The sequence below is a fragment of the Carassius carassius genome, chromosome 40, assembly GCF_963082965.1.
Source record: "Carassius carassius chromosome 40, fCarCar2.1, whole genome shotgun sequence".
In the NCBI taxonomy this organism is placed as follows: domain Eukaryota; kingdom Metazoa; phylum Chordata; class Actinopteri; order Cypriniformes; family Cyprinidae; genus Carassius; species Carassius carassius.
Window position 1 is genome coordinate 16,480,457 of NC_081794.1, and position 24,862 is coordinate 16,505,318.

The window sequence follows — 24,862 nt, forward strand, 5'->3', positions numbered from 1 at the left end:
AGCCCAGCAGTTTGAGCTGTAAATACTGAACACATGTGCATAAGACCGTGTCATTAGATGGTGTTTTGGATCAAGGGATGATGTCATATTTGTGCTATTTGTCATCTGAGAACGCAAACCAGTCTCAGAGGAACTAGTAGATTACATTATTTTTAATGACAAGGCAGTGCACATGCCCTCATAAGTGTCACGCGGTGATGTCATCTATTTTTGGGCTTTAGTTAGTTCCCAACTGGGACTCAAGTGCTGATATTTTAGATATTAGTTCAGTCTCTGGAATGTCTTTGATATCCTAATCATGGTCTGTGATGAAGGCTGATCTCCCTCAGACACTGATTGGCACATTGGCACATGTGATTGTGTCAAGAACAACAGCAGCTGGTTTCTCATGGCCACTTGAGACACTCATTGACACATTCTTGATTTTGGATGGGTCTCAGTCTCAGGCCATCCTTAAGGGCGTTTGTTTGTGTGTCGATGAGTATGAGAAGTATTGCAGTGGAAACATTGCAGTCAGGATAATAGGCCAGAAATAGTGCAGGGCAAATGCCATTCTGCATGTACACAACCTCATTGTGCCTTCAAGCAAGCAGAGCATTTAAGCACTTAAGTTCTCTCTACTGCTGTCTACTCTTCCTATATTCCACACTGGCCTGTTTCTTATTGTCCAATATCTTGTGAACTTCATACTGCCTCCCTCAGTCCTTTTTGTATCCCAGTGGCCATTAAAAAAAAACCCAATTTAAATATTATTTATAATGTCCATTTATAATACATTCTCACAGCAGCACAATGTGGTTGTCAGTCCTAGTTTAGAGGGCTAAATATGGTTTATATTTCCATAGAGTTAACATTGGGTTGCCTTTCCTGTGTTATGGATGACGTCTTAGATTGGTTGCCACCATCACAATATTAGAAAAAGGGCTTGACTTCAGTTATTTGTTCATATTAACATTTAGTTCACTCAAAGCTGTTATGTTTACAGGAAAATTCTAGAACAAAAGCATGAAGGTCCATTCTTAACTCCACCAATGGAAAAACTGTCAATGGGATGTAAGGACATTGTGCAACAATGGGATTGATTGCTAATTCACATGAAATTGAAGAACATTCCAAAATTTTTAAGTTACAAAAATTGCTCTATTGAAAGTGTGTCAGTCACATCTATAAGTAAAGTTGTCTGTCTTCAAAACTGACCTTGTCAATGCATCTGAAGACTCCTTTTTAATGGTTAAATCTGTATTAATCAAAAAGCATGTCTAATTAGTTAAAAGTATGACACTTATACAATTTCACATCAATGTATCAAAAGTTTAACAAAAATTACATGTTTGACATGTTTTTTTTTCTCATCTTATATTTTGTTACCAAATTCTGTGTTTTAGCATGTCTTTTTTTAATGCATTAAAACAACTTAATTTATTCCAAGTTATTATTACAGTAGCCTTAGTGTTGTTGTTAAATTTTTCTGGCTATCAAATGAAGGCATAAAACATACATTTTATTAACCTATTAATTATTGAAAAATTTCTGGCACAATGCCTTCAAATTAAATTGAACTTTTATTTTGAATTGTTGCCATGAATACCTTTTTAAATTTGATATTATGCTAGTTTTGCTCAAATTAAACTGTAAAGTGCTTATGAAGTGACTGTTGTTTATGTATTTATGTCCTCATTTAGTGAGAGGACAGATGCTGAAATCACCAAAAGTGAGATGCGAGCTTCAGTATATTAAATTAAACCGTGCGTCTGCACGATTCTTTAACACAAAGAAACGCAAAACTTGCAAGATTCATATTTAAATTGTCTTTCTGCAGCTAAATGTTTACAGAGACTAGTCCATATTGTGATCTGATTGAAGTGTAATGACCTACTTTTGATTAATTAATCTAAAAAATGGCGAATACCGTGACATTCCGCGTTATACAGTAAATGCCATTTGTATTACTGGATTATGTGATCCTGCCTGTGTTTTCTGCATCGCAGAAATCAGGGTCCTACGTCTGTTAGTTCTTGCACCAAAATATGCATTAAATTGATCAAAAGTGACAGCAAATGCATTTATAATATTACAGAAGATTTTTATTTCAAATAAATGCTGTTCTTTTGAACTTGAGAGAATTCACATCATGATTTTCTCAATATTAAGCTACACTGATAATAGTGAAAACAAGAATGAATGACATTTTAAAATATTCAAATAAAAAAGTCATTTGAAATTATAATAATTTTAATAATTTCTCTTTACACTTTCATCTTTTCCTCCATAACTCAGCATTCAATGTCTTCCTCACAGATGTGTGACTTTATTACACGAGAATTTCTGCGTTTGGCTGCTGGTTTGAATATTTTATCCCATTTGAACCCCGGAGCTAACAGGTGCGCTTGGTCAGAGTCATTCTTTTGAAGCTCATCGTTATTCCAGAGAAGAAACTCGAGCAAGGAAGGTTGTTTTTTCCTACACCACAGGGACCAGGATAGTAAAAATGAAAAATCTAAACCTATTTAACACAGCATCATCTGTTGATATTGGGAAGACCGAGTGGGAAATACCTGATGAGTCCATAAATCGAATGGTTTTTCTACTACACACGTCGTCAAAATTTTTTTGTCCCTCCTTTGAGCACTTAGCACAACAATATGACTTGGCAAGTTAAGTTCCCCATGGCAGAGATCTTGCTTTTCCACTTTCTTTCTTTCTCTCTCTCAGTACCACAGATATGTCATTGCTCAGAGATGACTGGAATCTTACTTTCTTGCCCTTTCAGCTGTCCTAAAAGCTAAACACATGTCCACTGTATGCAGCTGCTAGTGCATATAACCGCTACCGTCTGACCACTGTTGTCCCCCCCCACCCAACCCCTCCATATACATTTCTCTCCCTCCTCTCATCCCCCAGCCTCAGTATTGTTAATCTGATTAGCAGTGAGCAGCATTAGCACCGGAGTTACCTTGCTAGCATTTAGCAGTAGCCATGCAGACAGCAAAAGGCTCTCCGTCAGCATAGTGTCATAGTGTTGGAGAGATACTGTTCTCCTCCTCCTCTCGCAGTGTTTCTCTCTCTCTCTTTCTCTCCACCTCCCTTCTCTGGCTGTCCCAGGACTGCTGCAGCTAACTCTGCATCACCTTGCAGTTCAGACACTGCTGCCTTTCTGCAGTCCTCTCTCACTCTCTCCTATTTTCCTCCACCCTTTGGTCCTTCACAACCCCCTCCCTCCTTTCCAGTCACTTTCTTTTCTTATCTATCGCCCACTACTTATTTTATTTTATCAATATGTACCGGAACCCTTGGATCCCTAACTACATCAACCATGTCAAGTTGTGCCAAGGTAAGTAAATAGCAGTTAAAGAGGGATGGGATGGGAAATGGCCCACCAAATGCTGCTTGGGTTTAAATGGTACCAGAGCCTCCAAGGACCTAAGTCTTCAGGACAAGGAACTCGCTGACTCGAAATGAAGAGAATTGAGGCATTATGAAGCAGAATAAGTAATGTGTATTTTGCATTTTGTGGTTTAGATGCAAATGCTTTCAATAAATTCTGCAGATTCTGTCTGTTAGTCAGTTTAAGAAAGTTCAGCTTGTGGTATTGCCTTTTAATGGTTTTGTTTTGGTCTGTGCACTTGCGCAACAGCACATACTTTTTCATTTGTCCTGTGTGTTCTTAGTTGAGTGGTACATTTGCACATTTATAGCAGGTGTTTGTGCCTTTTAGATATTTTGTGCATCTAGATGAATATAATTGAGTGTTTTCAAATGTTTAATTTGTTTTCAATCATAGTGGAAGTATTCTATAATAATCGGTGTTTAGACTGCTTTAATTTTAAATAGGTTAATTGAGTACATGTATGAATGGGTTTTAGAGATTCCCTGTAACCTAATTCACCCTTTTTCTGGATTGCAGACACCAGCTGTCTCATTTAAGACTCTTAAGATCTTCCCCTTTGTCTGTGAATCTGTAAATGACAATTTTACACTCCTTTAAAGGCATTAGAGAATGTTTGGAGTTTAAATAATATTAAACATAGCATAAACATCATGATTTAGTGCAAGTGTCGCCATACCTATGCATTATGGCACACTTACTGTGTCACACTGACTAATCCTATTCCTTTTGAAGACTAATCCTTTATTAGATGTGACAAGTCCTACAATAGCACCTGACTGGCACATTTTGGACCTGTTTTCCAGGTTTTTTTAATTAATGAGTAGAATGTTCTACTTGCTGACTTTTTATAATTTCTTTAAGTGATTAGTTGTCAGTTGCTTTGCTTTCTTAATTTTACTTAAATGCTATACTTATTCAGATTTATTAAAAATATTTATTAGTTCATTATTGTTCAATACATTTGGAGTCAGTAAGTTTAGAAAGTGTGTTAATACTTTTATTCGGTATGAATGAACTCTGGAAAACACCACAACTGTTTTTGGCATTGAACACTAATAAAAAATATTTCTTGAGCACCAGATCAGCATATTCAAATGATTTCCAAAGGATCATGTGACACTAAAGACTAGAGTAATGGGTGCTGAAAATTCAACTTTGCCATCTGGAATAAATTGTTTTAAAATGTTCAAATATAGAAGTTATTTTAATTGTAATCTTTTATAATATTACATTTTTAGATAGTTTTGACCAAATAAATGCAGTCTTGGTGAGCACAAGAGACTTCTTTCAAAAACTTTAAGAAATCATCTTTTGAATGGCAGTGTACATTTGTTGAAATGTGATTGATTTAAACCTTTCTACATAGTTAGGATAATTATTCAATTCCTTTTCAGTTATTTTACTTGCATTGTGGTTTATCATTTCTAAATGTGCCTAAAAGGTGACAGCATTTAAGAGTCTGAGAGCATTGGGTTTATGATCTCGTCATTTCACCAAACAAGCTGTGACTTGCTTTATCTCCCTCATGCTTCTACTCCAACTAATACCAGATATCAGTGACTGAACCCTACAGTCATGCAAGTTTACCAGTCACCATATTATTTGATCCTGACTATGCTGGAAAACCGGTGTGTGATATGCTGGAACATAAAATTAACCTGAACAAGTTTCATAGCTGTGCAGTCAGCCTCTATATGATGCTTGTTGTAGATCAGAGAGGTATGTTGGTGTGTCACAGGCCTGTGGAATAACATGCGTGCCATTTAAAGTGAAGTAAATGTCACACTTGACTGTGTCTGATTAGCATCTGTACTTTAGCAGGCACAGAGCCAAGGTGTTGTGGATTTCCATGCATGTCTGTTAGCAGTGGGTGCTCTCAACAAGACCATGCAATGCACATAATTAGTGCTTAGGATAACTTAAGTGATCAGTCCAGTTTATCTGCATTGTGGACTGTCAGTTAGCATGATAGGTTTGTGATGTTGTTTCTGCTTCTGGGAAACATTGTCATTAACTTTTAATTTACCCTGTAGTGTTAATTTACTGAGGACATCGGAAAATCAGTCAATGCTTTGTTTTTAACACTGGCATCATTTATCACTTGGTATGGTTGAATGGCAATGGCTTTGTAGTTGAATTATCCCAGATGCAACAATAGCACTTCGTAACATATGGCACAGGAAGATATACTCAGTGCAGGGTACCAGAACAGAGGAGCTTCTGTAATTTGCTGTGAATTCTCTATTCCACTGATTCTCAACATGTGTACCCTATATGTGTAGAACTACTGTAAATGTTTTACTTTACATTTAAGTACAGTTCAGTTTTTAAGTACAGTAATTTTTTTATTGAACTTTTAGGTACAGTAAATTTTAATTTAATCATTTAAGTTTTTTTTATTTACCTGTATGTAAGCACATGCAGTGTTAATGTTCAAGCTGTATTTGCAATGTTTAAAGTGGCCAAAAATAATACATATTATTATTATTATTAGGAATAAAATTGCTTCGTTTTTTAACTGTGCATGCTGTAGCTGAATAATTAGGCCTACTATCTGCTGAAATTTAATGTTGGTCATTATGGTGGTACATTGAGAGCCAAATATTTTCTGAGGTGTTACTTGGTGTAAAATGTTTGAGAACTACTGCTCTATTCTTTGAAGCTAAAAAAAAACGTCTTGAATCAAGCATAGCAGGACAAATCCACTTAATTTTGCCTCCACCCAGTATCTAAGTGTATAATTTCTCTTTTCTTCCAAAACTTTCCTGTTCTCTCTTTCCATCCCCCCCTGGTTGATGTTGCCTTGTCCACTGGCCCTGTGACTCTGAAGTGAGAGGAGATTTTTAGGCAGGGAGGAATGTTTTTCACAGATACTCATCCCAGCTGTGAAAACTCACTCCGTACCAAAACACAAGCCATCAGCTGGCTCTCTCATTCACTTTCTCTTCTCAAATGGTTTTTATAGATCAAGAAGGAAGGAGATAATGACATCTAACCACACTCCTTATTGTAGAGTAAAATATTAAAATATTGAGTTTTTGAATGTCAAAAAGGGGGTTTAGTCTGTGAGGGTGAAAGTGTGGGCAGGCTATTGATCTGTGGGTAAAGTGGAAACATGTAGCTCTTTTATTTTATTTTACATATTATTTTATTACATAAGCATCAAAAACTTTATTTGATGTTGACAAAACATTTTATTGAAGTAGTAATAGTATTAATAAGTAGTAACAATGTTAATATAATAATTTTATTGCATTTTTGTTTATTTATTTGCCCTAACAATATAAATATAAATGAATATTATTATTAGTTTTGGAGCAGAATTCATTATCACTGCATTGCGTTTTTTTTTTTTTTTTTTTTTTTTTTTTTTTTCATATCTTTGCTGTTGCCTGAAAATGGTGCATTTCCAATCAGTCCAAGTCTTTTCAACTATGGACATAGCACCATGTTGACATCAATGAAATTGATACTATTGTTTTTGTTCCTGCCCTTCACATGGGGCCTTTGAAACAACTTTCGCTGATCACTCCTGTCACCAGCAGGAGTATTTGTAGTCTGAAGGCTATGCTTTCTTTTATGTGCACAGGCTTCACAGGAGAAACATCTCCTAAAGTTGGCAATACCAAACTACAACGGAGAGCTCTTAGGTAAGATCCTTATTTTTATATAACTTGGGTTTTGAGTGCTTGTATAAGCTCAGTGGAAAAGATCCACACTAACAGAAATTTTGTCTTTTTAAATGTCTTGTATAAGGCTTGAACAAATTTAACAGGACTACATTGTGTAGCTCCAGATGTAGTCATGCTTTGGGATGTGGGATTAAATGTGTTATATTTATTCTACCAACTATTTGTTTTTGTCCTGTATGGTGCTTTGGCATTATTTGCTGTTGGGAAAATATTTCTTAACCTTATTACCCTTGTTACAACTTTAATAAAAAATACCTTTTCCAGTTGTGGAAAATCACATTTTATGTGAAGAGATTGCATTTCACATTTTTTGGATAGATCTGTGTGATTTCTGCCAAGATTCAGATCCCCTTTCAGGTGCTGCTTCAACAAAAGCAGGCAATTCTGAGGCCTCTTGGTTCTGTTATAAAGATTATATGCAAAACGTATTGAAATTTAAAGCTGGTTTCTCCTTCTGTCCAGCTTCCAGAAAGAGTTCTTGTTTGAAGAGAAAGACGAGGGAACCAGCAAAGAATTACATGTCAATCTGCTGGGAAATACACCTAAGGGTAAGTATAGTATACACCAACACTCGCTGTGTGGTTCTTTATCATGACTATTATATCAGTTCAGTTAGACTCTCACTAAACCAGGAGCCACGAGCTCTGTCACAAACTTAGAGAGATTCACTTGACTTGATTTGAACACTAAATGATCTGTAGCTCTTAAGCCCATTTAATTTTAGGGTGTCTTTTCCTGATATAGACACATAAGACATTCTGTATTCACATTAGACAACAACAATCTGCTATAATGGCAAGTGAAAAAAGTATATAATGCTAGTGCCTTGATCAAAGTTTATCAGACTGTATGTTCTTTCAATTTGCATTGTCTTGATGGATCCTGGACACATGGAGGTCATTGGGTTGGGGGTTGGCGGGGGGTGTTGATGACCTATATTTGGTCTGCTGGGGGCCACCTGTTGTTGGGCAAGTTCTCTTGCTTACTGGCCCTGAAAAATGTGACAGTTGTGTGAAAGAGAGTGCAAAGATACTTTGTAAAAGTGTTTGCACTGAAATTCAATTTAGAAAATGGTTGAACATGATTTTGTGGAGCTCTCGAAGGAACAGCTTTCTTCTGGTAAGCACCTAAATACATTTTTGCATTAAGTCGTATTCTGTCTTTTAGTTTTTACAAATGCTGCCAGTGGGCTTATACATTTTGTCGGTCTCTTAACAGACTTTTTTTAACGCATATTTTGAATTGAATGTAAGCATATTTTTATTTAAATTTATTTTTATTATGTTTGTGCCTGGTCTTGTTGTGAACAATTTATTGTGCTTGTAATTGTCCATTGACATCACACGGGCTATTTGTTATTTATTTGCTAGCCAAATAGCAGTTTAGACTTTTGTTTTAGTGAACTCACATTTGGTTTGGCTCTATTTTAGTGCATAACACCCACTTTTCACCTACGATTAATTCCTGATGGATGAAATCAAGTCCACATTGTTTCCATTTGTTTTTAGTATGTGTGTGTTGTAAATTTGCAGGTCACAGTAGGTGTTCTCCTTTCAGTAAAGCTGACAGTGATTATTCTTGGCTAAAACTTTGTATATTTTAGTTATTTTATGTCCCCCATTCATTTTGCTTGCACGAAGCTCTAATAATTGTGTAATCCTGGCTTGTTAGAATCGGGTCTGTCTAATGTCAGTTCTATACTGCTGTTTGTTCTTCCCCACTTTACAAGTGGGAACTTGATTTAAAACATGACATAACAAACGCTCTCGCTGTGTTACTTAAAATATATTGGAGTGTCTAATAAATTAATAAAAATAAGATAAATATAATGAATTGTCCTTTGACACTTTGAAATATATGTTCTTGGACTTAAAAGTCTTAAGTAGCCCTTACACAAATTAAGGCCTAAAAAGATCTTGGATCAGAAACGTAGGCTTGTCATTATATGTGCTGCAAAAAAAAAAAAATCTTCCTTAGTATTTTTGTTTTGTTTTCCAATACAAAAATCCTTCAATCAAGATTGAGAGAGTTAATGTGTAAAACAAAAGAACAAGCATTTGAAAATTAAGCTGAATTTGTTTTTCTGAGGCAGATTTTTGTTAATGTTTTAATCAAACAGTTCATTTTGATAAATTTTTCATAAACAAAACTTACTATTTTGTCATTTTGTGTCTCAAGTACATGCATATAATTTAAGGATCTTTAGACATTTGCACTGGAAAACAACTACTGGCAGGGAGCAGAGATATTCAAACCTTGAACAAATAAATGAATACAAAGAAATATGAATAAAAAAATAGAGATTGGTTGAACATTTTTCCAATGTCAACAAGATATACAAGCTGCTACATATTTACATTTAAAGACTATTTTGAAGTATTGTATTGTGTTCTGTTGAATTTATTCCTTTATTTAGTTTTTACTTGGTCTTAAAAAGGTCTTAAAAAGTCTGTTACTTGACTACATGTTACAGGAAGCGAACTCCTGCCCTGTAAGAATGAACCTGCCCTGTGTCTTCATTGCATCGCTAAGAACTTTGCTTAAAATCCCAGAGAGACCAGACTGGGGAAGCATTGTTAAAAACAAGTGTGCCATGTGTACACATTAGCCCATGATGAGTCTCTTCTCAATCACTTCTCAGTCTTCTGGTGACTGAACACAGTTGAGTGTCATATTTCCATGGCTACAGCTGAAACAACATTCACTGAGGATGCACCTATGATTGGCTAACTTTTGTGTTTAGCCAGTCAGCCATGCTCCTAGCTAATGTCAGATGACTGTAAGCAGCTTTTGTTTTAGATAACACACTGGACATTTGTCTCCTCTACTATTATTGGAATTGTGTCACTGTAGCTACATGGCAGTATACTTGGTGACACTGGAAGCTATACTATATAAGGATAATTTATTTTATTTGGAAAACAAATACAAGGGATGGGATTGGCATTTTTATGTTTACCACTCATTCTTAGGTCTTACTGTAGGAAAATAATAGTGTTGCCAAAGAGCTCTCAGAATTTAGCAGGTGTAAGTGAGGGTAATGAGGGTAATGCCTGTGAGGGTAATACATCAAATTCATCATGAAACAAGACTTGGTATTAAACACCAGTGTGCAAATCTAAACTATGTAAGGATTAGACTGTCCTCATGTGGTGTGAAATGTTGTTTATCTTGCAGTATACAGTAAGCTCTACTTTTTTCTTTTCTGAGTTGTTTAAGAATATAACAAATACAGAATACTCTTTACTACATTTTAGTATTTCTAGTGGTTTTATCGATTTACTTGTTCTTGTGAGAGATCATTATTTTACCGGTCCATTTTCACTTTGCTTTTCTTTTTTCTCTTTTTTTTTTTTAGTCTCAGAATTAAGGAAACGTTTTGAGAGTGTAAGCTCGAGTCAGAGTTGGGACATGAACAGGTGAGAAGTTAAATCATTCTCAAAGCATGCACAGCCAAAGTTCAGTTAATACAGGTTAAAAAAATTGTCAGCACAATTTAATTTCCCTTTCAACACATGTTTCAAGCTCTTCACCAGAATTAAAGTAGCATACATATCCCAAAAAAAACACAATGACTGAATAATGTGTAATAAATGGGTACACTATGATTTAAAAGCTTGGGGTCATTACTATTATTTTTTTTTTCTATCAAATACATGTATCCTTTGTGAACACTAAAAGCTTCCTCGGGGTGTGATTTCTTTCCGACCTGAAAATGATGCTCTCGTAAATCATGCAAAAAAATTGGTAAACATAATGACCGCTTACCGCTGTCAACATTTTTTGTGTGTCTGATTCATGTCGTCATGTCACTCCGCAAGTAGTCCAATCATTTGTCACGATTGAAGTTCAAAGTGTACGCGCACCGTTCTGAATGCGCACACACCCAACCATTTCCCGATAGCGATGTATCTTCGCTCTGAAGAGCGCTCTCTACGTGCAAGGTTATAAACGCTCTCCGCAAATCCACGCGTTTTTCCCACTTTTAAAACTTTACTTGACATGAACGCGTTCTACGTGCTACTAAAGAGTCGCTGTTCATTCGCGAAATTCGTGCTGAAATATAACCTATGGAATCGTATTCTGAACATTCAACCTAATAATCTTCATCTGTTGTGGATTAGCAATCATAGAAGTCTATAATAAAGCACTGACAAAATGGCTGAACAAAAACACAAGAAAAGAAACCTTTCAAAAATATAGAGGGAAATAAAGATGTTATTTTTAATAGATGTAAAGGACACCATAGAAATGAGGACAAGAAATGCCCAATAAATGGCTAGTTTTCGTGCACGTCAGCAGCAAATCATTGACAGATTTTTTGGAATTCATCCCTATTTTGCCCAGTCTTTGAAGCATATGTACCACATTACTCCATTTATGATTTGTTTTTTGTTCAATCATTTAATTTAGATGTGCATTTAATTTTTTCTTCCCTTTTTAATTAATTTATAAATTCATTTAAACAAAAAACAAGTACAATATTTTTAATTTATTATTATACTATATAAATTATGTCACTGTAGGTGTGTGTGGTTGGGGATGGGGGGTAGGTTGGGGCTGTCGCCGCGTCATGGTAAGTGCACCGTAAAGTTTCCTGCTTTTTTGTCCTTTGCCAATCACACCTATGCTTCCTTCAAAAAAAAAAAGAAAAAAAAAAACCCTAACAGAATCTAAACTTTTGAATGGTACTGTATAAATGTAACAAAAATATAAAATATATGGAAAACTAATGAAAAAAAGTGTTTTTTCATTAGCAAATGTATTTTTGTTCACACTATTTTCAGTTCAAATTCTCGCTATTAACAAACCATTAACTATGACTTTTCCCTCAGTAAACTCCTAATGAGCTGCTTTTTAATAATAAGTTAGTTTTTAAGTTTAAGTATTGGGTATGATTAGGGATGTTGAATCTGGTTATGTAGATTAAATGCTTTATAAGTGCTAATAGACAGCCAATATGTTAATAATAGGCATGCTAATAAGCAACTAATTAATAGTGAGAATTGGGCCCTATACTAAAGTGCTAACACCAAGTCGACTTCAAAGAATTGCAGTGATGAAAACCGACGGTGTTGTCGTCTCGTGTTTGGCTGCATCGGACCAAAGAGCTGCGCTCAAACACACCGCACAGACTGCAGCAAATGGCAAACTATCATGTGCATTTTGCGCCTGCGTGAGAGGAATGAGCTGTCCATATCAGCAACTATCAATAGTATATATTCATCATTCATAAAGGAGAAACTGAAACATAGATATATGAGATAAACGCAGAAATAAGAAATGTAAACAAAGCGGCGCTTGCTTATCATTTTGAATATCAGTAACATTGATAACTGTAATTATTTTAAACGGCTCATATTGTTCTGAAAACATTTAGAAAAAAAATTTCAATGATTGGGAAAGGTCACGTAAAAGCCTTCTGTCTGTTCCGTCTTCATTTACATGCTTGCTTTCATCACTTTCGCTTAAATTCCTGGGCACTGACTCTAATCAGAGTTCTCACTTTTGGCGACAGTCCCGACACAGATTTAACATGTTGAATCGGGCAAGCTTTCTCCAACGTGAGCACGATGAGTGGAGCACACCAAACAAACTAGCCCAACTCTTGTTTGGCCCCAACGCTTACCATTGCCTTGGTGTGTCCCGGCCTTTACCGCTTCTGACCCCCGCCCCACCCAGATTAAGAATAATACGGTTTAATATGCCCTTGTACCACTCCTGTTTATAGGAAAGAGCGAATTGCAAGACGTCTGGAGGGATTCGATAGTGATGTTCTCCAAAATCTCCCAGGCTGTGACGGTCTAGTTACCAATCGAATGCTAGAGGAGGACACTCCAAGATATACCCGTGCTGCAGACACCTGTGACCCCTGTACAGGTGAGAACTGTGCTTAATATTTTTATACTTTGAATTGTTCACTCACCTATAACATGATTATAGGTAATAATGTGCATTAAGCATCTGTATTATAAGGTTGCATATCAGTACAGAAAAGATAGGTTTGAGTTTATTATAAAAGTTTAGACAAACTGATTCAGTATAAATTTTTTTTTATCTTTCTTTATCTCTCCCATTGTAGTTTCTCTTCAGCACTATGGCAAAAATGACCCAAACTTCCCAAATCTGCACAGTGCAGAGGTTCAGTCCAGAACCCACACAGTCCAACCACAGTCCAACCATGTCTATAGCACTGGCTGCACTCATGTGGCAGAGCTGGACTCTAAAGCCGAAAGGATCGCACGGTACAAGGCAGAACGGCGCCGTCAGCTAGCAGAGCGCTACGGCATCTCTCTGGATCAGGAGTTGGAGACTGACTATACGGCTCGCTACTCCAAAACCTCCAGAGAGCCCGACGGCTCAGACCGACAATATAGGTCAAAGGTAGTAGGAGGAGATGGAATGGAGCATAATGTTTACACCCCCAGCCATCATGTAGACAGGGCCAGTTCACACATTCACAGCGATCCAGAGTATATCAGGGATCGCACAGAGTCCATCTCCGAGCGCGAGAGGATGATGAATCTGGAGAACCAGAGGAGGGCAAAGGAGCGGGATAGATTGCATGGAGGTGGAGGGGTTGCACCTGACCCATCTGCATATATGGATGTATCAGGGTCTGCCAGGGTCCCAGGGAAGGAACCAGGGGCGATGGGGGTTCCCAGCTCGCCTAATGCAGGCCGAAGGGCCATGATGCTATCTCCAAAACAGGGAGCATCTCCTGGTGATCTGTTTATTGAGCAGCAGGCTCACAACATCCTCCAAAGACACGGGTGAGTGTTCTCAGCATGATAGATGTTTCTTTTTTATCTTAGTCACCTAGTAGAATATTTATATATCATTAATTTTATTTTCCTTCACTTACTCTTTCCTTTCTTGGAAAGAATGTTGGCTGGTATCCCCCTGAATCTGTCTTTCACAGGTATTTTCCCCAAAAGAAAGCCGTCAATATGCTGGATTTGGCTTGCATACTGTTATGAGTGTTTTAACAGCTCCCTAAAGATGGGTGGGCTCTGTTCACTATGAAACATTATCCATTAGCATTGACCTTTACTGTCCTTTGGCATTTGTTTCTTTATGGCATGGGTCAGTGCTCTGTGTGACGCATTGGAATTAAAGTGCGTGCCAAATTAAGCAGCAAAAGATTCCAGCAGAATTAAAATTCCCAACTTCAAGCCAAGCCAAAAAATTGCAAATGAATATGATAAAGAATGATATTCAGGAAATACCCAAAGCACTGTAATAATGTCAGTATAAAGTTTGATTGGTTAGTTAATGTGAACAAATGAGGACTTGGCCTTTAAAACCCTGTTCCCAGCAGGCCGAGCTCAATTTTCATAACTTATTTGAGGCCCTACTTTCTTTTCAGGAACCTAGTTTTTTCCCCAGTTTATTATTTATTTTATTATACTTTTTTTTGAAGAAGAATTGTTTTTCCCTTCTCTCAAAGCATAAACACTAAACTGTTGAGTGGTTCACTCTTTTGGGCATTTCTCAACTAATTCAGCTCCTGTAGTCAACAAACGGATCAGTCAACAAACCAGTGGTCACTTCAGACTGATTCAGAAGGAGACACCCTCTCTCCGATCAACTGGCCTTCCAGGTACCATACATTTGGGATTTATGGGTGTGTTTGACACCCTTCACTTAACAGTGGTCCCACCTAACCTCATGGCCCTATCTCAAACCATCTCTAGTCCTAAAAACAGAAACCCATACATGGATGTTTTCATAACTTGAATTATTGGGGCATTCTGACTGCATTTCAATAGGCTGCTTCATGCAGTCTGGACTTTCAAGATGTGTTTTTGTTTCTATTTGCAAAGTGAGTGACATACTCAATGTTAACTTGCATATCATTAAAACAACAGTAGCGATATTAAATCGCAAATGCTAAATATTGCACATCCCTACAAGGGAACAAACTTAGCCTGGAAGACTGGAACACAAAATTGTAAATTAGGCCTACGTGATTGTTTTCTTCTTATAGGATCATAGTAGCAACCTGGCATTACAAAGGGACAATGAGGACTGGTTAGTCAGTCAGGTTATTTGGAACCAGCAAGGTAGAGGGCTCAGGGAGTGGTTTTGAGTTGGGCCTATCATTTCCGTAACAAAGTGGCCATCCTCGCACACATTTCTACCACCCATCCCATCCACGCTGATAATGAGTGCTGTGGGTTTGTATTTGGTCATTGAACGTTTAGACCTCTTGCTGCAGTTTGCCCTTAACTCTTGCTAATATTCTTCAGGCAGATCCAGTTACTTTGTGTGTGTGTGTGTGTGTGTGTGTGTGGTTTATCCCTATATGGCAGTTATTGTCCTTGTATTGTATTTCAGTACCTGGCTGAATCAAGTGTGACATGTTTGAGTTTGTGGTATTGTGGTGGAAAAGAAAATTTTTAAGCTATGAGTCACCAAACTCGACAAGAATGTAAATGCAGATCATTTGGCCTGCATTAGCTCAATATGCCAAATGGAGAGTGTGATAACTTGATTAGTCATGCAAAACACTACAGCCAAGTTTGCTGGGAATCATTTCACATGCAAATTGTGTTCCCATCTTTTTTTCTTCTTCTATTCTTTCCCCGTGCTTTCATTCTCATATTCTTGTAAGTTCTTCCAGCGAATACTAATGAATACTAGTTCAGTGTATTATTTTACAATATGGACATATTTCTCTTTTGCAATTCCTTGTCACATAATGTCTGCTGCCATAACAAACCCAATGTAGATAGAAGAATTATAGAGGGAAATAGAGAAGGATGGGCTCTCCACCTCCTCCGAAGAAGGGTCTACAGAGTATTTACACAATCATAACCTTCTAAAAAAAATATGGTTTCCTATTGTTATAGTGATCAAGTATGAGTTGTAGATGCATTCTGAGTTAACGTTCAACTGCCATGAATTTGCATTTAATGTCTACATTAAATTTTATTTAGATATTTAAATACGTGATACTGGTCTTATTGTAAATACAGACTTTAAGTTAATAAACCTCTGTGTTCATATTTGCATGTACTTTTTTAAAATACTTTATTTTTCATTTTGTGTACCATATCTCTTGGCTATATTTTTTTAGAGACATTTTTCAGCCTTGAAAATACAGTCTGCTTGGAGAAGGTTAAAAACAGTTCTCATGACTCAACAGTTACAGAGTTTAGTGCATGGTTTCACTTAAACAGGGATCCAGAGGAGCTCAACAGAGTACAGTACATGGTACCATATGTGAAACTCAAGTGTGAGCGTGTAGATGGCAGCTGTCAAGCTCGCTTCAGGAGAAACTTTTTTTGTACACTGGAGTAGTGTGGGATAGAACTCATAAAAGAGTGATGTGTAGAGGATGTTTGAATTGTTTGCTAATATCTGTTTTTAACAGTATTATGGCTCTGAGCTGATGGAAACCAAGCATTAATGTTAACAGGTGGAGATGGAAGAGATGGACTCAAAGAGTGTAAACCTATGCCAAACAGACATTTTTAAAAGGGTTATAGGAAGTTTTCTTTGTGATATATGTCCCTTCACTGGTAGTGCAATGACTGCTAAAGCTTTTGGATGAGAGAGTCTTTTGCCTCCCCCTGCTGATAGCTTTGATTCTGCTGACCTAACATAAAGAACCAGTCATTACAAAGCAAGCTAGTTTATCAGCCAACCTTTTTCATCCATCATGTAATGAAATGCCGTGTTGTGTAAAATTAGCTGGTGGTTGAGATGTCCATAGCTATACATGTATAAGATAATATATAAGGGAGAAACCACCTTTATGTATCGAAATGGTTTGAGTTTTTCTACAGTTCACAGAAAAGCTTATTCAGTATTCTCAATGCAGAATCTCTTGTTTTTTTTTAATCATTTGCTATTCAAACTGGGGTCTGTGGAACCCCAGGAGGTTCTAATGAAGTCGGGGGCCATGGTTAATGTAAAAAAAAAAAAATAATTTGATTTAAACTTTTTTTTCTCTTCAGATTTATTTATGCTACACTGCAGATATTTTCCATTTGCCAATTATTTAAAGGGATAGGTCACCCAAAAATGGAAATTTTGTCATGTACTCATCCTCATGTTGTCCCCATTGCTATGAAAGTCAGCTGTTTGGTTCTTCAAAATTCTTTAATATATTTTCTTTTTGTCGTTGGATTGACATGAGGGTGAGAACAATTGTCACTTTTGGGTGAACTTCCTTTAATGGTTTTGTAATTTTGCATAGTAAGAATAACATAAAATTGCCCATAAAATTTAATTTCTATTAAAGCTAATTATTTATTTTTTCAAACATTGTTTTCTTAATTTTCAAATATAGTTGCCTATAAAAAGTTTGGGATTTCAGGATCTGTAATCATAGCTAGAAAGCCTCTGATTCAATAGACTGAATTATTCACATAAAATTATTATTAGATTATTTTGACTATAATCACTATTTTGAGATTATTTCAGTATGTTTCAGTTGTTTCAAATATCACAGTTGTTGTTTTGCCGCTCGATCTTTGTTACAGGAAGCGCAACATTTTTCACATGGTTCTCATTATTCCAACCACTGAAAACACCAAATTTGATGCACATTTTGTGTCTCAATGTTTTATATTTTATTCCAAACACTGTCAAATTTGCTGTTTAACCACATTCTAAAAAACACAAACCATACTGAGTTACTTCTACTGGTTCTGTGGCTTGGGTTGTTTTGGATGGATCAGAATTTCTTGCTTCCACTCACGTCCAGGGCCATGAAATGGTCCTGTTTTTTATTTCTTCTTTTGCAGAGTCCGTTAATATCTCTTAAGTCTAAGTAACCAACCCTTTTCTCTTCTTCTGAAGAATCCGAGTTAGGGAGAGACTGGCCCGTGACGAGCCATTTCACAGGGGTCAAACTACAGAAGGACCTGCACACAACCAGTTTCCCCAATCATTCCCTCGATATCTCCCTCACAATCGCAACCTACCTGATGCTGCAGCCAAACAGCGGCTTACACATCCTGGACAAGAGGAACGCCGTGACTTGGGGAGCCAGAGCTACTTCTCTATGGGCAGCGAATCTGGTTCCAGGCATAAACAAGAGACTCAAGAAATGCTTGAACCAGAGGGAAAACAGGATGTGAGAACAGTGGGGCTCCTGCGGAGCAGGAAGGCAGTTTTACCTTCTGAAATTCGGCGGAAAGAACGGAGCACTGAAGACCCTTGCCAAGGAAGTACCGACAACGTAGAGGTAAACCCAGGCATCAGTCGGCACAGAAGGGAGGATATTGCAGATGACCCCAGAGGGCGCCGTGGAGGTCAGTCAAGAAGGGAAGTTTACACAGAGCATGTGTCCCGACTTCAGGCCGCAGAGTCTATGCAAACAAGAGCTCGAGAGGCCCATAGAAGGGCTGAAGCTAACTGCTACCCCCCAATCCAGACCTCCAGTGGGATATATATGCCAAAACCTTTGGATATTGGAAATGTCCAACAGAATACCATCCAGAACCCAATCAGAGAGCATGCCCCTCAGGAGAAAGTGCTCAATGGTGATCACCTATCCCATGATGCAAGGGTTTCAGTTGCCCAACTTCGCCACACCTACCTGGAAAGTGTTGCGAGTCCCCGGAAAGCTGAACTGTAGGTGGTGGTACATTATCATTATGTCGACTTACTAACATTATCTAACATTGATGATTAACATGCCGTTAATCAAAATCTCATCTTATGTAACTACTTTTGATAATGAAATGTTAGAAAAGACATAGTGATCTTACAGAGGAATCACTCATTCAAAGTTGACCAGCAGATTCTAATGCTCTATTCTTTCAGCCATCATGCTGCTCGGCTTGTCTAGTGCGCAGTAATAATTAACCATTTCTGCCTGTCTATCTGTCTTACCTTGGCTTGGCAGTTTTGTATTTCTAGAGAATTATTGTGTATTTATGTTAGTTTTGCTGACAAAATAATTCTAAACCACTTTTTATGTTTGTAGGGTTTTCATTAGTTAGTTTAACCCACTGTGAGGATGCTTAGATGAAATATTCATCCAGCATTAGCATTTTGCCTGTGCACCGGTCATTCTACAATCTCGTTCAGTCATGCTTTGTGACATAATAGGGCAGAAGAGGTGCCTCCAGATACACATGCACCCTGGAGAAGTGAGAGAGTCAAAGATCGCTCATCTCGTCGCCCTTTGCGGTATATATGTCCTACTGAGAATAGAAAGACATCTGAGAGGTTTAGAACACAGCCTATCACATCAACTGAGCGTGAACAGTCGAACCGGTAGGCATTTTGAGTAGTTTTATGCACGATATTATATATATAATTGTCCTGGAGTGCAAATTAAAAATTACAATTGATGTGCAGAAAACTAAACCCAGATTGGTTCGAAATGTATTTTTTTATGTACCTTTAACTGCACTGTATTTATGCACTGGTTACTTCAAGTAAGCTTTTGGCTCACTAAATAATTTTACTCCTTTAACACACTGTATACTGTTTTTATGTGTATTGGATTCTAATCCAAAAGTTTGGTCAGTGGTTTTTATGAAAGGCTCTTTGTTGTCTTTTTTTTTTTTCTATTTCTGTAGCATGTTGCAAAATCTATAATTCTGTAAAACACTGTGGATTAATAAGGCTTGATTATGTTTTCTGCACTTTCCCTTTAGCTGCTTTGTGTATTTTCCTGATTGTCTTTTTCTTAAAGCTGCTGCTGCTTTTGTCTGCTTACACTATTGCAAGTCAGCTGGTTGACCAAATCATTTTAAAATCCAAAAATTTTTGATGTTTAATTGTAACCCTTTTTTAAGTTTTTTACTTTTGTTCTCTTTAGGTCTCATATAAGCCCTGAACCACTGAGCCCTGAAGGTAAGGTTTTTTTTTCTTTTCTTTTTTTGCATACGCAACACATTCTATGTTATCACTGAAGGTTTAGTATAGCATATTTAGCTTTTGTGTCATTTTTAAAATAGAAAGTCACGCTAGCCACCTTTAGTTGCTGTCTGGCTTATGTATACAAATTTTGTGATGGGGCAGGATGACACAATAACATTACAAAACTGTTACATTAGTTTCCTATGTGTGCAGCTCAGTAAGACAAACTGACATGCTGATGGTACATACAATTATTGAAACAGATGTGTTGAAACAAATGTATTGCTTAATATATTTGTTGTAAACCATTGCAACACTTCTGCAAAGAACAGCATTTATTTGGGAAAATAAATCAGTCTAATGCATCCTTGCTGAATAAAAATATGCTGAATTAATGCTGACCCTAACATTTTCAACAGTTAAAGTTGTGCCTTGAGCAAGATAAATAAATAGTATTTGATAATTTAACATTTAAAATTTGGTAAATCTTTGATTCAACGCAAATTAAGATATTTTAATGAAACTTAATGACACATGAATCTAAGTTTTGGTTTCCTGAACTTTCAGTGGATGTATATAAGTCTCTGTAGTTTAATTAAAAATAACCTAATTTGTATTTTGAAGATTAACCAAAATTCTATGAGTTTGAAGCAACATGGTGAGTAAATGGTCACAGATTTTCTTTTTTGGGTGAACTGTCCAGTTGAGTGTTGCATAAATAATGTCACAATTTATATAAGAGCATATTTTAATATAATATGCTGCATTTGAAAGATGTAAAGCATTTATTTCCCCCTGCTGTTTCTCATTTAAGGTTTCCTTTGTGAACTCAAAGTAGAGAAGCAGAAATTTGCTTATGTATTCTTTCTACCATGTGTTTAGCATTGTGTTTGTCCTCTGAAAGTCTTGGGTTTTAATGAAATAGTTCTCATGAAAAGGCTTCTGACTCATTCTTTTCTTCTCTCCTTCCTGTGTTTTTGCAGTGGATGAAGAGAAGTTGGATGAGCGAGCAAAGCTGAGTGTAGCCGCCAAGCGCTCTCTTTTCAGGGTATGTGGTTCTTGAGTGTGTCTGTGCTTCTGTTCCAAACCCTGAAAGTGAGCTGCTTCCTTTCTACTGTCTATAAAGACAGCATCCTAACCAAAAGCTTTTTAAGTGGCTTATTCGAAATACTCTGTGTTGGCCACAACCCTGCATATGGTTATGCAGACCACACAAATATTGTCCCTTACATGAAGTGCACATAAGAATCAACCACAGCTCTGTTGATTCCAATAGTGTCTAAGCTAACTATTTGATGCTCTAATAAACACAGCAAGTGCTTAACACACCAATACTGAGTGAAGTTCTGCATTTTTAATTAAACAGCACAATATTCAAAACAAAACAGTCAAAACAAAACAAATCATCCATCCTGAAAATTTTCGTTTTCTCTGAGATTGTGGCAGTGTGTTCTGGGAACCCCCCCCCCCTCCACACACACACACATACACACACACAAGATTGATGACTTGCAATCTATCTTAAACTTTCCGTTTTCTTATTTTTGGAACAGAACCTGTCTGTCTGTGGTTGTACATGCTTATTAATTCCAGCAGTTGTGTAAAGAGGACACCCCTCAGTCCATTACCCCTAAACTCTTACATCATGCAAACATGCACATTCCTCAGATATGACATTTGAAACTCCAGGAAACAGCCAATTGTGACCATCAACACAATTTAGTGAATCTAATAGAAACCTGACTTAAAGGAAAAACTTTAAAGAAAAAATATCTTGAACAAAGTCAAATGCAGCATTTTAGTGTTTTTATTTTTTGTTTTATATTTATTTTGTTAGAAGTTATTGTGCAAAGCTTTCATTCAAAGCCTTCCTGTTTCTTAGGAGCTTGAAAAGACCTCAGATGGTTCAGTTTTGAAGGCATGGAGCCGTAACCCTGCTGTTGAACGCAGGCTGAGGAGAGGACAGGATCGCTCCCGCACTCAACCAGTCACCTCGGAGGAAGTGGTCATTGCTGCTACGTAAGTTTTATAGCATGTGACGTGTTCAATAAGTCAAGTTGAGAACACACACAAAAAAAATCCCATTTTTACATTTGTTAGTTTCAAAATTTGGCAAGATTAAAAAAAAAAAATTTGAAATGCGCATCATTCTGTAGTGTCCTTCATTAGGCAAAATCATAACAGTCCACCATGACTAGCTAATCAAATCGCATATTCCCTAAATAACCCAGTAAAGACAGTGATGTTTTCAGGATGCGCCGGCTTCCCTTTAAATTTGTTTGATTGCGCCTGTGCCCGCCTCTGTTCTTGACAAATCACGTGAATGCAAGCAGAGTCTATGTTTGATTAGGCTTAAAAATACGAGTGTTTTATAATGGATGGTGCAGAAGCCTGAAGGTGTTTTTTTTTTTTTTTTTTTTGATTTTGAATGGATCCTTATAATAGCCTGCACAGTCAGGTCAAGTCAGTAAATTTAGTGATCTTTTGGTTTCTCCATGTGGTCCTGTTTGATATTGCAGCTTGACTAGTGCTTAATTGCATTAAAACAATTTTTTTGGTTTTGTTTTGCATAATATAGTATATAAATAAATTGTAAAAAGGTATGGGGGAATTAGGGGGTTTACTATTTGCCCTTCACTGTATGCCATGGATGAAACAATTCTGGATAAATTGATTGATTTGTTTGTTTTTTCTTTTTTTTTTCTTTCTTTCTTTTATATCAAATAGAGATCATGATCCTCCTACAGATAACGAAACAAAATAGCTTGTCTACTAGAGGTTCTGGCAAAGTGTTAATTGTTGCAGTCTATGTAATTTTGTACATTTTAATTATTTATTGCAAAATCTGCACCTCTTTTTTGGCTAATATTAATTTCATAATGATCCTTACTCTGTGAAGTCAAGTAGCAGAAGTTACAGTAATTGAAAATGTGCAAATACTGCTGGCCCATTTTGGGGTGACCTAAATATGCAAGACTAGTCTTACATCACTGTTTAACACGCAGGCAATTCATCCTTTGCTGGGCCATTTAAAAAACAAATGGGGACATAAATTAAAAATATACCCACTTCTCCAGCAGACACCACTACACCACTGTGCATATATATGTATTTATAAACAAAAATGTCAATCTATGTACAAGTGTGCTATAACTTGAATAGAACAGAAGTATGTACTGTACACAGTTTTTTCCTTTACATTCTATCCCTTCCTTTTCTTCTGTGTGGTGTGTAGAGCTATGATCTGTTTTCTTCAGTTTTTTCCTGTGTCTCTGTTTCTTTCCTTCTGCTCTGTGTGGTTTAAAGTGTCCCTGGCCATTTGTCACAGTCCGTGACTGTACAAACCTCTGTAACGCGTGTTCCTAGGCCCACTCTAGTCAGCAGCTCTGTGACCAAATCCAGGTACCCAGGACACACATACAGACACTCCCATGAGCGTGTGTGTGTGTAATACAGGCATGGTCACTCTTATCAGTACTAATGTTTGTCACTGAGAGCTTGCAGGTTCAACAATTTCTTTAGATTCATGCATCATGAGAAAAGCACTCAACTATTGTATTGTGAAATGTCATTACAATTTAAAATAAACATGATGAAGGATAAAAAACAGGATAAAACAATACATTTTTCCTGTAAATCATGCTTCAAAAATGTTTATGTACAACTTTTAAAAGTCAAATTGAGAACCAGTCCAATACAGATCATTAGTTTACATTACTAGAATTAAGAGTGAGAATTTCAAAAGCACACCCACATTTTCATGAATATCCTGATCCTCACTGACTTGTGTTGAGCTGTAATATATGTTATTAATATTTTGTAAGGTCATGAAATGTTAACAGTTGTTAAATGTGTCTGAATTACTTGTAAAGGTATGACACATTGCTTGGAGGGATTCGAGTCATGTCGCTTGTGTTTTCTTGCTTCATCAGCAACATGTTGAGCATATAAACTGCATGACCTTTTATCTGCACATGCTACTGTGATCTTAATATGAAGACATTTTTTATTTGTCATTGAAAATGTTTCACACAGACATTTATTTATTTATTTGTCTTCATAATTGGACTGCTGAATGAACAACACTTCCAAAATGTTATCTAGCTTTATTCATACTGTAACCTGAATTACGATTGCTTGTGTATTCTATGCATGCCACGTGTGTTTAATCCAAGTTTATGCAAGTAGTTATTTACACAAAATGTTGTGATTCTTCAGTATTATTATAATTATATATGATAAATACAGAAATGCAGCCCAGCCTTACAGGTGATTAAAATGGAATTAATATGAAACACATTGAGTGTTCCTGAACTGTCTGGTGTTGATGTGCCCTACAGCTTGCAGGCTTCATCTCAGCAGAGCTCCATAGTGAGAGAGCAGGCCAGAGAGGTTCGGCTGGCTCAGGAGACAGTGGAGACGAGTCGAGCTCACCATGCATCTCCAGAGGAGGATGGCCTAGAGGAGCCAGATCTATCCACGCTCAGTCTGGCAGAGAAGATGGCACTCTTCAACCGCCTGGCACAGCCGTCCAGCCACGGCCCTCGGGCCAGGGGAGACACTCGGTCACGCAGAAGTAATGCCCGCTACAAGACTCAGCCAATCACACTAGGAGAGGTTGAACAGGTATGTAACATTTCTGTATCTTCATTAAACACTTATTCAGTTGAGAATTGTATCAGTTTAGTGCATTACTCATCGTGTAATTAAATCATGAATCATGAATGGCCATTAAATTAAGCACATATGGGTGTGATCTTTTGGGTGTGCACATGCTTTTGGCCATTATAGTGTATGTCAGTTAAATACTGGAGGAGAAGAGAAAAGACAAAAAAAAATTAAGCTATAAAGCAAGTGAGAAATCTGGGGTCAAGAAACCACAGGCTGATCCTGGAGTTACATACTCTGAGTAGGTACTTTTTTAGTTTTTAATACTTACTTTGCATACTTAACT

At 37.0% G+C, this 24,862-nt stretch overlaps 1 protein-coding gene across 8 annotated transcripts in view; it reads left to right on the forward strand.

The window, feature by feature from the left end:
- Window positions 1-24,862, forward strand: part of LOC132122226 (supervillin-like) — a 72,182-nt gene that overhangs the window by 24,582 nt on the left and 22,738 nt on the right. For 2 of the 8 annotated variants that reach the window (XM_059532225.1, XM_059532226.1), the window contains exons 2-14: window positions 6,978-7,038; window positions 7,543-7,628; window positions 10,439-10,499; window positions 12,812-12,960; window positions 13,163-13,853; window positions 14,588-14,683; window positions 17,893-18,669; window positions 19,150-19,317; window positions 19,868-19,902; window positions 20,892-20,956; window positions 21,791-21,927; window positions 23,215-23,310; window positions 24,249-24,534. In XM_059532225.1, the coding sequence (XP_059388208.1) occupies window positions 10,492-10,499; window positions 12,812-12,960; window positions 13,163-13,853; window positions 14,588-14,683; window positions 17,893-18,669; window positions 19,150-19,317; window positions 19,868-19,902; window positions 20,892-20,956; window positions 21,791-21,927; window positions 23,215-23,310; window positions 24,249-24,534 (2,508 nt within the window). In that variant the 5' untranslated portion in view covers window positions 6,978-7,038; window positions 7,543-7,628; window positions 10,439-10,491. Of the gene's footprint in view, window positions 1-3,027; window positions 3,332-6,977; window positions 7,039-7,542; window positions 7,629-10,438; window positions 10,500-12,811; window positions 12,961-13,162; window positions 13,854-14,587; window positions 14,684-17,892; window positions 18,670-19,149; window positions 19,318-19,867; window positions 19,903-20,891; window positions 20,957-21,790; window positions 21,928-23,214; window positions 23,311-24,248; window positions 24,535-24,862 lie in introns of those variants that run through there. The other 6 variants (XM_059532222.1, XM_059532223.1, XM_059532224.1 and 3 more) reach the window with 6 other exon arrangements.